The sequence below is a fragment of the Ovis canadensis genome, chromosome 5 (assembly GCF_042477335.2).
Source record: "Ovis canadensis isolate MfBH-ARS-UI-01 breed Bighorn chromosome 5, ARS-UI_OviCan_v2, whole genome shotgun sequence".
Lineage (NCBI taxonomy): Eukaryota > Metazoa > Chordata > Mammalia > Artiodactyla > Bovidae > Ovis > Ovis canadensis.
In genome coordinates, this window is record NC_091249.1 from 60,336,775 (window position 1) to 60,350,933 (window position 14,159).

Sequence of the window (14,159 nt, forward strand, 5' to 3'; positions counted from 1 at the left end):
AGCTCACCAGGCTCTTCCGTCCATGGGATTTCCCAGGCAAGAATACTGGAGTGGGTTGCTATTTCCTACTCCAGGGGATCTTCCCGACTCCAGGATCGAACCTGCATCTCTTGCATCTCCTACATTGACAGGCAGATTCTTTACCACTTTGCCACCTGGGAAGCCTAGTGCCAAGTATATACCACATTGTTTGACTCCTCTCTGTCTGGGTACATGCTGTTCCTACTGTATAGAATATTGTTTTCTGGAGGAGTTTTATGGACCAAAGCTTCCCCCTAAAATCCATATGTTGAAGCCCTAAGCACCAGTATCTTAGAATGTGGTTGTATTTGGAAAGAGAGTCTTTAAAGAGGTAATTAAGGTTAAATGAGGCTTTAAGGGTGGTGTCCCAATCCAACATAACTGGTGTCATCGTAAGTAGAAGAGACACATGGAGGAAAGGCCCTGGAGGGCGTAGCAGGAAGGCAGTTATCTGAAAGCTGAAGAGAGAGGCCCCAGAAGAAACCAAGCCAGGAGCTTGACCTTGACTTTCTAGCCTCCAGGGCTATGAGGGAATAACTGTGTTATTTAAGCCACCCAGTCTGTGATATTTTGTTGTGGGAGCCCTAGCAAACTAATCCATGACAATTATTTTCTAAACACGAATAATTGTTTCTTATAAGAGATTTAAGTACTGAGGTATACCAAGCAAATGTGAAAGTCCCCTTTCAAAGCTCTTTTCTTGTTTCACTCCCATCCTCAGAGGGTACCATTTCTTACCTTTGCTTTCTACATAGGCACATTTGTATTATTATGTACATGAGATTTGCCCAAGGATATTTTTCTACAGCTTGCGTTTTTTTCATTTCACAATATCATAGAGATTTGCTCTGTCAGCACACAAAAAAAGTCTTATTGTTTATAAACAGTGTTTTACGGCCCAAGGTAAGAGAAACCCAAGTAAGATGGTAGGTGTTGCAAGAGGGTATCAGGGCAGACACACTGAAACCATACTCACAGAAAACTAGTCAATCTAATCACACTAGGACCACAGCCTTGTCTAACTCAATGAAACTAAGCCATGCCTGTGGGGCAACCCAAGATGGGCGGGTCATGGTGGAGAGGTCTGACAGAATGTGGTCCACTGGAGAAGGGAATGGCAAACCATGTCAGTATTCTTGCCTTGAGAACCCCATGAACAGTATGAAAAGGCAAAATGATAGGATACTGAAAGAGGAACTCCCCAGATCAGTAGGTGCCCAACACGCTACTGGAGATCAGTGGAGAAATAACTCCAGAAAGAATGAAGGGATGGAGCCAAAGCAAAAACAATACTCAGCTGTGGATGTGACTGGTGATAGAAGCAAGGTCCAATGCTGTAAAGAGCAATATTGCATAGGAACCTGGAATGTCAGGTCCATGAATCAAGGCAAATTGGAAGTGGTCAAACAAAAGATGGCAAGAGTGAACGTCGACATTCTAGGAATCAGCGAACTAAAATGGACTGGAATGGGTGAATTTAACTCAGATGACCATTATATCTACTACTGTGGGCAGGAATCCCTCAGAAGAAATGGAGTAGCCATCATGGTCAACAAAAGAGTCTGAAATGCAGTACTTGGATGCAATCTCAAAAACTACAGAATGATCTCTGTTCGTCTCCAAGGCAAACCATTCAATATCACAGTAATCCAAGTCTATGCCCCAACCAGTAACGCTGAAAAAGCTGAAGTTGAACGGTTCTATGAAGACCTACAAGACCTTTTAGAACTAACACCCAAAAAAGATGTCCTTTTCATTATAGGGGACTGGAATGCAAAAGTAGGAAGTCAAGAAACACCTGGAGTAACAGGCAAATTTGGCCTTGGAATGTGGAATGAAGCAGGGCAAAGACTAATAGAGTTTTGCCAAGAAAATGCACTGGTCATAGCAAACACCCTCTTCCAACAACACAAGAGAAGACTCTATACGTGGACATCACCAGATGGTCAACACCGAAATCAGATTGATTATATTCTTTGCAGCCAAAGATGGAGAAGCTCTATACAGTCAACAAAAACAAGACCAGGAGCTGACTGTGGCTCAGATCATGAACTCCTTATTACCAAATTCAGGCTCAAATTGAAGAAAGTAGGGAAAACTGCTAGACCATTCAGGTATGACTTAAATCAAATTCCTTATGATTATACGGTGGAAGTAAGAAATAGATTTAAGGGCCTAGATCTGATAGATAGAGTGCCTGATGAACTATAGAATGAGGTTTGTGACACTGTACAGGAGACAGGGATCAAGACCATCCCCATGAAAAAGAAATGCAAAAAAGCAAAATGGCTGTCTGGGGAGGCCTTACAAATAGCTGTGAAAAGAAGAGAGGTGAAAAACAAAGGAGAAAAGGAAAGATATAAGCATCTGAATGCAGAGTTCCAAAGAATAGCAAGAAAAGATAAGAAAGCCTTCTTCAGCAATCAATGCAAAGAAATAGAGGAAAAGAACAGAATGGGAAAGACTAGAGATCTCTTCAAGAAAATTAGAGATACCAAGGGAACATTTCATGCAAAGATGGGCTCGATAAAGGACAGAAATGGTCTGGACCTAACAGAAGCAGAAGATATTAAGAAGAGGTGGCAAGAATACACAGAAGAACTGTACAAAAAAGATCTTCATGACCCAGATAATCACGATGGTGTGATCACTCATCTAGAGCCAGACATCCTGGAATGTGAAGTCAAGTGGGCCTTAGAAAGCATCACTACAAACAAAGCTAGTGGAGGTGATGGAATTCCAGTGGAGCTATTTCAAATCCTGAACTATGATGCTGTCAAAGTGCTGCACTCAATATGCCAGCAAATTTGGAAAACTCAGCAGTGGCCACAGGACTGGAAAAGGTCAGTTTTCATTCCAATCCCAAAGAAAGGCAATGACAAAGAATGTTCAAACTACTGCATAATTGCACTCATCTCACACGCTAGTAAAGTGATGCTTAAAATTCTCCAAGCCAGGCTTCAGCAATACGTGAACCATGACCTCCCTGATGTTCAAGCTGGTTTTAGAAAAGGCAGAGGAACCAGAGATCAAATTGCCAGCATCTACTGGATCATGGAAAAAGCAAGAGAGTTCCAGAAAAACATCTATTTCTGCTTTACTGATGATGCCAAAGCCTTTGACTGTATGGATCACAATAAACTGTGGAAAATTCTGAAAGAGATGGGAATACCAGACCACCTGACCTGCCTCTTGAGAAATCTGTATGCAGGTCAGGAAGCAACAATTAGAACTGGACATGGAACAACAGACTGGTTTCAAATAGGAAAAGGAATTCGTCAAGGCTGTATATTGTCACCCTGCTTATTTAACTTATATGCAGAGTACATCATGAGAAATGCTGGGCTGGAAGAAGCACAAGCTGGAATCAAGATTGCTGGGAGAAATATCAATAACCTCAGATATGCAGATGACACCACCTTTATGGCAGAAAGTGAAGAGGAACTAAAAAGCCTCTTGATGAAAGTGAAAGTGGAGAGTGAAAAAGTTAGCTTAAAGCTCAACATTCAGAAAATGAAGATCATGGCATCCGGTCCCATCACTTCATGGGAAATAGATGGGGAAACAGTGTCAGACTTTATATGTTTGGGCTCCAAAATCACTGCAGATGGTGATTGCAGCCATGAAATTAAAAGACGCTTACTCCTTGGAAGAAAAGTTATGACTAACCTAGATAGCATATTCAAAAGCAGAGACATTACTTTGCCGACTAAGGTCCATCTAGTCAAGGCTATGGTTTTTCCTGTGGTCATGTATGGATGTGAGAGTTGGACTGTGAAGAAAGCTGAGCGCCGAAGAATTGATGCTTTTGAACTATAGCATTGGAGAAGGCTCTTGAGAGTCCCTTGGACTGCAAGGAGATCCAACCAATCCATTCTGAAGGAGATCAGCCCTGGGACTTCTTTGGAAGGAATGATGCTAAAGCTGAAACTCCAGTACTTTGGCCACCTCATGCGAAGGGTTGACTCATTGGAGAAGACCCTGATGCTCGGAGGGATTGGGGGCAGGAGGAGAAGGGGACAACAGAGGATGAGATGGCTGGATGGCATCACTGACTCGATGGACGTGAGTCTGAGTGAACTGTGGGAGTTGGTGATGGACAGGGAGGCCTGGCGGGCTGCGATTCATAGGGTCGCAAAGAGTCGGACACGACTGAGCGACTGAACTGAACTGAATGTCTGTGCTATCTCAGTTTATTTAAAATGTTGATGGGCTATTTCCAAAATTTTCTTTTAATGAACATCTATGTAAAATCATATTTCTGCATGGAATTGTTGTATCGAAAGCATCAGTGCATTTTATTTTGTTTTAATGTTGAATTTATTCATTTAACTTCTAATAGGTACAGAGTGATATGATTTTAAGCAGGAAAGGGTTTAAAGAAAAAGCATTTACAGCTATTCTGTCCTCCAACCCCCATCTCTCAACAGTATACCCCCTTCCTGTGTACCCTTTCCGGTTATTTTTCTTTTTCAAATGATTGTACAATCAAAAAGGAATATGTTTTCATTCTTCTTCCTCTCTACATAAAGACAGTTCAATATATATATTGTTCTGAAGCTTGATTTTTTTCTGCTTACCATTATAATTGGAGGTCTTTCTACATCAGAATATAGAGAACGTCCTCATCCTTTTTAAAAGCTGCGCAGGTTCCCATGGTTCAGACGCATCATAATTTATTTAACTAGATTCCTATTAACGCTCAGTTAGTTTGGTTTTCATTTCTTGCTGTTCCAAACAAGGCTGCAATCAATAGCTCATGGTTCATGCATTTTAGGTTTTGATAAATTGCCTCCCGATATACTCTCGATGCCTTTGTCTGTCTAGCAAAATCAGTCTTTGAATGGCCTCTGCAAGCTTCCTCCCCACAGTCACTCCCTGTCTCTGCCCCGCACCTCCTACACCTGCTAGGACTTCTCTGGGCGCACTGGCCCCACTGCACTGGCACGTGTGGTTGGTGTATCTGATTTTCCTCACTGTACTGAGTGCAAACCTCTTTAAGGGCAGAGATTGTGTCTTGGTCATCTCTGTATCCCCAGTGCCAAGCACAGGCTCAGCATACAGTAGGTACTTAATAAATAACATAGGCGAGGCAGAAGTGAATGTGGGTGGGAATAAATAGTCATTCCAATTTGCCATGGGTCACCTACATGCTCTCCTGAGGGGGTACGTGTAAAAGAGGAAAGATTCATGACACCGACTCTGCCCTCGCTGGGCCATTACAGGTGTAGTGAGCCATGCCTTGTGGCTGGCTGCCTGGGGGTGCTTCTTGGAGCAATCCAGGAAGAATGCCTGTTGTTTGCTCTGCATTCATAATTAATAACACATGGGCTTCTAACATCATTACCCTCATCATCCCTCAAACAGGGATGCAGATTAAAGTCAGGGAGAGAGAGCATTTCCAATTAACTGGTCTTACCTCAATTTCCTGATACGAGTTGTTGATCATGGCTATTAGCATATTGAGCAGCACGACCACCATGGTGACGTTATAAACGCCGTAGAGAACGTAGCCGATGTTCTCGATGAATTTGTGGTCATATTTCAGCACCACCGAGATCACTTCAGACAAGCCAAAGATGGACCAAAATAAAGTTTTGAAGCTTTCTTCAACCCTAGAAGGAAACAGACAGTCCTCTTAGGCAGTTTGCATCAACTGGCAACTCTCACTTGGAGAACTGCCACCACCCAGACATCAGTGGTTATTCTGGAGTGGGGCTGGGGCAGCTCGCTGGTGCCTGGATTCTGAAACCATGAGATATTCAGGTCCCTAAGAAAACTTGAAAGAACACAGTAGGGCAGGCTCTTTCTTTCCCATTCAATCCTTTTATTGGGACTCTTGGCTACAGCAGCAGTTCTTATCTTGTTGCAATTACTTTACCATTTAAAATTAACTGCCAGGGCAAATGTTTGTCCTTGTAGGTTATTAGCCTCAGAAAGCACACTCTTCCTTCAGTAGCCTCTTGAGTGTCTCTTCTCAAACTATCCAGCCCCACAGGGAAGGGAAGAGGCTGGTGTTTGTGAATGGAGCCAGCGTCACTGGTGACTGGGGCTTGCCGGTCATTGTCACAGGGCAGTGCACTTAAGCCCCGTGACCACCTCTGCAACGGGCTGGCTTATTACCTCCATCTGACAGGTGGAAGGAGTGATGCTAAGAGCCTACCCTGCCTTTCCCAGGAGGGAAGTGTGGGTACGAATCCAGGCACTCCTGAGATTTTCAAAAGTAGGTCCTTCAAACCACGAAGGTTTACCTCCACCCTGGCTCTGGGTAGTGAGGCCAACCTCATATATTGGGTGCTCTAATTTGGGGATGAGTTTTCAGGAATGAGAGTGATGAGTCTGGTGTGTCCATATTGATCAATAAATTCACCAGGTAACAGTCTAAACTTCGCCCTGCAGCTCAAGAGGCTGCTCGTGCTGTGAGGGCAGCCCAGGGAGAGCTGGCTTTTAGGACACTGCTCTTTGATGCTTCTGAGATGATCAAGGTACCAAAATACCTTGGTTTTAGATAGTAGAGTACTATTCTATATGAATAGTATAGACTATTTCATAGTCTATACTTTGTGGCTCTGACCCTATATCAGGTTTGTGACACATAACTCAGTTTAAAAGCTGGGTTTTGGTTGGGTGCTTTACAGAATGCATGTGTGTGGTACCTGAAGGGTTAAGTACAGATATTTCAGTTTGCATCCAGATTTTGGGTACTATTATGAGAAAGCGCTTTCTTTTTTCTCTTTAACATTTCAGCTTTTAGCACTCACCCACAAATGGCCAGGATTAGCTAGGTCTTGGGGGAAAAAAAACAGCATTTTTTTAGAGGATTGGTATTTATTTGACAAGATGTACAAGAATACTAGTATTCGTCACTTGGGCTAAAAATCCAACACTGACTTGCATGAATTTTCAGCTCTCCTGTGTGTGTGTATGTTTGTGTGTGAAAGAGAGAGAGAGTGTGTGTGTGGCTGGGTGTGTGGGTGTATGTGTTTGTGTGTCTAGCCAGCTGTTTGCTCATTCCCTGTGAATCCCAGAGTCTGAAGCCTGAGCACTAAACTGAGTTTTTGTTGCCATCATCTGTTTCTGGTTTCTTTGGAATCTGTGAGTTTGGAATATTTAACTTGGTTTTAGTAAGAAGGAGTTTAGGGGTTCATCAGTAATGACTGGATATCAAGGGATCATGTTAGAGCCCCAGCACCTGATGCCCATTCTCCTCACATTAGATGCAGCATCCGTTTTCTGTTAAAAAGATGCTGTTCAGTGTGTGGGCACGATTCGGACAGGTGTTGCCTTCCATTAAGAAGCAATCTTACAGTGGTCACCCTTGTGGAAGGGAACCTTGGCACAGAGAACCTAAAACCACTGGATGAGCCACAAATCAGAACTGGAAGGAGATGGTAGGATGTGATTTCTCTGACACTCGGTCCCTGCCTAACAGCATCTGGTGGAAACCAGAGAACACGTTCTCCAAGGGAGGGGGCCTGGGCAGACAGGTGCTGGTCCAGGGTAACGCACTTACCGGGAACGACTGAAGAAATGGATGATACGTTTAACTGAGAGACACTTTACAGAAATTCATTTTCCCTTTCTTAACCCCACTAACCTTTGGCTGTCATAAATGAAGCAGGCCATTCTGGAACACATCTGGGGAAAACCTTCTGCGTTTTGATTGGGAAAATGGCCTAGATTTGGCATGAGTTTTGTTCTCATTTGCTTCTTGCTGTGAATTTTGTTACTAAGCTGTGATTTACCCCGGTACCTTCACTTAGGCATTCTATGTTATTAATCTGGAGGAGGAAGAGATTGCCCACTAAGCAGTATGTGTTCCAGTAAGAGAAGAATATTTACAGATCCCTAAACCTATGCCTTGGTCCCTTCTCTAACACCCCGCCCCCCACCCCTAAGGCTTAGAATGCAGATCTGTCCAGTTTGCTGCCTGGCTGTCGGACAGTCTTCACGCCAGTTTCATTTCTACTCTATAGGTTTAGAAGTTGCCTCTGGACTTGAACTTGGCCATGACCTCCAAGAGAATCTAATTATAGGTGGCTCAGACTCAGTGGGTGTGCTAGAGTAGAAATGAGCCCCTCCAAAGCAGTAAGCCTTGACATTGGGCTGGGCAGGAAGGGATCTTAGCCAAAGTATGTATTTTTAACAAATTCTTCTACGTTCTTTAGGGAGTGTCTGTAGCCCTTGCTTCCTCTCATCATGGGGCAGAAGGCGTTGCAGTAACAAAGATTTCCATTGAGGAAAAGCTGGGTCCATTGTCTCAATCATCTATAATGGCTAGATTCATTACTGGGGTCTCTTGAGTCTTTCATTTGTACTCATGCCCTGTGATGTGAACATTTGGTGAACTAACTGGATAGACTGTTTTTGCTGGTGTTGTTTCTCAGACGGGACCTTATGGGCTGAGTTTATGCCCAATTAGCTGGGCTAAGTGGTAAATGGTAAGCAATACAATATGTTGTCCATACATATAACTAAATTCTAAGTGGAACTGAACCATTTAATGTTTAAAAATTACATAGTCAGAAAGCCAGAATAAGATATTAATATTTGTATAATCTTGGTCTGGGAGAAGTTTCAGAAACTAAAAAGGGGAAGATGGAAAGGCGTGCAAACACAAAGCTTGACTTGTATATGTCGAAAACATATTAAGTAAAATTACAGGGCAAAGGACTGAGGAAAGGATTTGCAGCCCATATTCCAATGGCTGATGTCCTTCTGACATAAAGAGCTCTTATGAATTGATGTGAAATGACAGACATCCTTGCTGAAAAATAAATGGGGGACAAAAGCTTCCATGAGAACTTGATGCTTTTTGCGGTGACAACAGCTCCACAAGTAACTGGATAGATCAGGTTAGTGGCATCTTCTGGTTTAACACATAGCAGGCAATAAATGAAACGTGTCCTCCCGGCCCTGTGTTACCTTGACCTTGGAAACCCATAATGACACATTCTTAGAGAGAACGCTGGCGGTGGATAGGAATCAGTAGTACATTCTTAACTGCAAGATCTTGGGCACTGGGGAGCCAGCCCCAATGTCATGTGTGGTGATGATACTCTCTGAGTCATGTACCAATCATCACTTGTAATTTTCAGGAGCTATGGGATACAGGGCATGGGGCAGAAGACCAGTCACTGCAGAGGTATGGGGCTCTCTTTCAAGAAAAAAGTTATCTTGTGATTGATTTAGTTGATATTCACCATGAGGCCATTTGTTTCGCAGAAACCTGCCCCCCACCCACTCTCAGATGGCTGGTCTCTAGGCTAAATTTGAGGTTCCTTACTGATAGGGGTGGGAGGTGCTGCTCCTTATTTGCTCCCACCCACTCTGGCTATTCACCAAGCTTGGCACAGTTTCCTGCAGTTGGGTCAGTCACAGGACTCTTCACAGAGGTGGCTGGAGGGGTAAGGAAGCAAAGACGCACGCCTGGCTTCAAGCCCCAGCCCTGCTGTGCACTGGCTCTATGAACCTGCTTGAGCCTCGGTTTGCTCTGCTATGAAAGGGACAGTGATGCTTTCTTATTAAGTTGCTGTAAGATTAAATGGAACCACCTACATGAAGTGTAGAGTAAGGGTCCAATAAATGGTATCTTTTATCTTTACTCATGTGTTTATTTGCTGAACATTCACTGAACTCTGCTTACTTGCCAGCCACCCTACAGAACAGGATGCAGGATGCCCAGAACTGGTTTGTTTTTGTGGAGGTTCCAGGCTAAAGCAAGCTCCCTGGTGGAACAAGTGCAACAAGGCTGTGGGCAAGGATGCTCTGGCTGCCTTGCCCTACCCAGGAACAACATCTACGAGCCCATCAGCCCTCAGGGGCTTCCATACAGGGCTGAATGGAGTTAAGCCAGCAGCATATTGACTTTCCTGAACAAGGTTCATTTTACTTCCTGTCTGCAAAGATCATCACCAACCGTTGATTTCAGGCAAATATTCTTTCTGATCTCTCCAGCCTGTGCTGTCTTTGTTTGACTGCTGCCTTGCGGTAGAAGGGGCTGAGGTTTCACCAGTAGGCCACCCTAGCATAAGAAGTGCTTCTAATGAAGTCAAAGGGGAAGAGTGCCTCGGGGTGCTATTGAATAGACCCTGATTCACCCTCTTACTGGGCGGGGTGTGTGTGCCGGGGGCGGGGGGGGGGGGGGAAGGTTGGGGTTGATTTGTCAAGCAGAAGGCAGGGAGGAGGTAATCTGTTTTCTGAGGCTGTCTCGCCTGGATAATAGGAATTTAATAATAGGTTCCCTGAAGAGGCAGTTGTGTCAGGGCCTCAGAGAACAAACAAGGCGAGGGTTTGGGGTGATTGTTATGGAAATCACTGCTGCCTCAGAATACCACAAGGCCTTTCCCCCCAGTGTCATGGAACTCTGTTCCCCAGCCCCAAACAGTTCAGTTCGGCTACCTACCCAAATCTGCACGTGCTTGCATACGTGCGTGCTAAGTTGCTTCATCTGTGTTCAACTCTGTGTGACCCTATGGACTGTGTGTAGCCCACTAGGCTCCTCTGTCCATGGGATTAAAAGAGACTTCAAATTAAGCAGCTGTTTCAGCTCCTGAAAGGCTGTTTCTCAGGTCGGAAGACAATAAATAGCTGGCCTTGAGCTAGAGTTCTGCTGAAGCAGGAACAATACTCACCCGCCTCCCAGTGGGGACTGTGAGAAGGTGCTTGGAATCCAGAAAGACCCCACACGAGTGCTATGCCTCTCCAACGAGAAACACTTGCACCAGGCTTGAGGGTGGTCAGGGCAGGAGTGTCCAGTGCCTGAGGAAGTCTGGACTGCACCCCTGCCACGCTCCTCTGATTCACCTCTTGGTTTATCCTGGGCCCTGAATGAGGAGTGATGGAGATGGTCCAGTAGTTGAGGAGTCTGGCCCCAGAATCAGGGCCGAGGAACTGGGGTGCACAGAGCCTGGACTGATTCATGCTGAGGGCCCACCCCTCCCCCTGGGAGCCTGGTTGCTCCTTGAGGGCAGAGCTGCGTTTCCTTCCTCCTTGAAGTCCCAGACCTAGTGCAGAACTTGGTCTCCCGAAGGTACTCAGTAAACTCATGGTCCTTTGGATGAACGAGTCCCCACCGCACATCCCGATTTCCTGCTACTGATCCCAGGGTCGAGGGGAAGCTCTGGTGAAGCGGTCAGAGTGCAGGCTCTGTGTCTGACTGTGAGCTTTTGGCTAAATAATGTAGCCTCTCTGAGGCTCATTTTTTCTAGCTTCAGAATAGGAAAACAATCGTTACCGCATAGGGTGTTGGTGACGGTTAAATGAGCTAATGGAATGCTTGTGAGGTACACAAAATACTGCCTGGCACATAACAATATGCAATAAGTGTGGCTAATGTTAGCATGCCCCCCCCCCCCCCACCCCTCAGCTGCAAAGGCTCCAGCATCAGGTTGGCTCTCACACCCTACCATCAATTCTCAGAATAATCCTTTAAAACTGTGCATCAGATCTTACCTCTTTTCCCTAACAGCTTTCCATAGGCTAACAGTTTGAATCTAGTCACCCAGCTGGGGCTCCCCTGACCTCATGCTGGCTCACCCCTCACTCAGGGTCCTTCTCCCTCTGCCTGGATCACTCTTCCCCTTCCTCCCCACGCGGCTGTCCCCCTCATTCTTCTCAGCCGTTAAACGTTAACTTTAATTGTCACCTGGTCAGGTCAGCCTTCTCTGACCATGTCTGAAGGAGGTCTTTCCTGATTACTATCTCAGATGGTAAAGAATTTGTTTGCAGTGCAGGAGACCTGGGCTCAATCTCTGGTCAGGGAAGATCCCATGGAGAAGGAAATGGCTACCCACTCCAGTATTCTTGCCTGGAGAATCCCGTGGACAGAGAAGCCTGGCAGGCTATAGTCCATGCAGTCACAAGACACGACTGAGGGACTAACACTTTCATGATGTTTCTATTTCCTTCCTAGCTCTTAGCACTTCATTTAAAATGTTCTGGGACTTCTCTGGCTCTCCAGTGGTTAAGTCTCTGCCCTTCCGATGTAAGAGGTGTGGATTTGATCCCTATTTGGGGGACAAAGATCCCATATGCCATGTGGCATGGCCAAAAATGTTCTCATTTCTTTTTGTTTATTTTTTATCACCACCAATATCATTTCCCCTCTTTTCCCATTCACAGAGCATTGTGACCTCCAGGGGGTCATGACTTACTCACGGCTCTTCCCCCAACGCCCAGAACAGTGCACGGCTCACAGTGGGGTCTCAGGAGACATCTTTCATCAATGAAGGATTGAAGCTGGGAAACCGAGGCATGCTGTGATTTGTCTTAGCCAGCTTGCCTCAGACACACCCCATAGCTAGCTGTTTTTCTGTTAATATTCTAGAGCGAGACCTGGACAGTCCAGTTTTCTGTCACTCTGTCACTTTGAAGAATGACAGGTACACCTTATTTCCATCCTAGAGTTGCATTTTGGTGAATAAAAGGTTGAAATTTCCTTGTTTAAGATGTTGCAAGTCAGCCTGAGAATAAGATAGAGGAGTGCCTGCAAATACGCTCTGAAGGTGTCATCCAAAAAAGCACATTTCCTGTGTTCCATCAAGTCTTTTTTCCTCACAACTTTGTGGGCTCTTGGCCTGTTCCAGAAGCTCAAAGGTACCAGGCTTTAAGAATTCATGTCATGAATAATCATGAGGAGAGGGTATAAATAAACATTATACGATAGCAGAATGTCTGCTGTAATAGGTATAATCATTTTTCTAAAGTAGCTCAGGGAAAGATATATATTTTTATCACTTCTTGGAGGATTATGTGAAGATAAATTATATTAGGCCGAAATTATTATTATTTTTGGACACTTACAGGTTATTCCCAGATGCCTAGCCTTTCTGAGCCTGACCTGAGTCCCAGCATTGACCACTGCCATCTCCTCCATCAAGTCTTCAATCTCTCTGGGCTAGTTTCCCCACATGAAAATGGGTACAATGAGCTCTCTCATCCCCTGCCCAAACCCTTAAGCCTAACTTGAATGTATAAGATGAAAGGTGAGATGATAATTTTCAAATATGATACAGTACAATGATAACACTTCCATATTGGGGATGCCCATATTGCAATATGGACCTGGCACCCTGGGAAAACCTCTCCTCCATAGAGCCCAGGAGGCTGACCCCACTCCACGTTCCCACCTGCAAACTCACTCCACGTGCTCGGTACAAGGAACACGGCAAAGGCCACGGTCCTATGATGCTGTTCTGATTTCTCCTGACTGGCTGCTGGTTATAGTGAGTTGCATGAGGGCAGACAACGCCATTCAACCTCAGCTGCCCCAGCAGGTCCTCCGCTGCAGGCAGGCCCTACTTGCAGATGTGGCCCTTTGCTCTCAGGAGGCCCCTCTGGCTTATCACTCCCTTCTGGATGCTTCTGGGCATATATGGCTCACCCGACCGTCTCCCTTTCCTCCCTTCCTTGGGTCAGGGAAGCCTCAGGCTCTTCTGTTTACAAAGCACAATATGACACTTCTAGCGTAAGAGCAATTTCTCCCCTTCAGCAGGTCTCTGCTTGTCCCTTGGTACTGAGGATGGGCCCTCCTCAAGGTCCCCATTGCTCCTCCAGTCCTTCAGGACATGGACCACTTCACCCATGCTTCTGGAAGGTAGTTTGGAGTGTCTTCCTTCAGCTCTGCTGGGTGTGGGTTCTGGGAAAGGCCAAACCAAGCCCCTATTCCTTTCCCCAGTCACTAGGAACTTACCCTCTTCCCCATGATACCCTCTTGATTCTCCTTCTACGTACTTCTAGGGCCTAATCAACATCAGAACCTGAGAACACCCTCCTTTCACCCCGCCCACACACCCTGACATGCAGGCAGCCACCAGGACACATTTACTCTAACCGTCTCCATTGCCTGTTCTCCATCCTGGCTGCCACCCCTTAGTGCAGGCTTGCATCCTCTCAGATTGTGGTTCCTGCCACGGACTCTTCATGGATCCATCAGTTCCCTTCGGAGCTGCATTTCTTCCAGAACATTTGCTCGGTTGCACATATGCCCTCATTCCTGTGACTGTTTGATTAATATCTGTCTTCCCAATTAGTCTGCAAGTTTCATGAGTATTTCTGCTCATTATAAGACCCCCTTTGGAGAAGGAAATGGCAATCCACTCCCGTATCTTGCCTGGAAAATCCCATGGATGGAGGAG

At 45.4% G+C, this 14,159-nt stretch overlaps 1 protein-coding gene across 1 annotated transcript in view; it reads right to left on the reverse strand.

The window, feature by feature from the left end:
- TRPC7 (transient receptor potential cation channel subfamily C member 7) overlaps positions 1-14,159 on the reverse strand; it is a 142,867-nt gene that overhangs the window by 13,112 nt on the left and 115,596 nt on the right. The window contains exon 8 of the mRNA XM_069592889.2: positions 5,441-5,636. Coding sequence (XP_069448990.2) covers positions 5,441-5,636 — 196 coding nt within the window. The remainder of the gene's footprint in view (positions 1-5,440; positions 5,637-14,159) is intronic.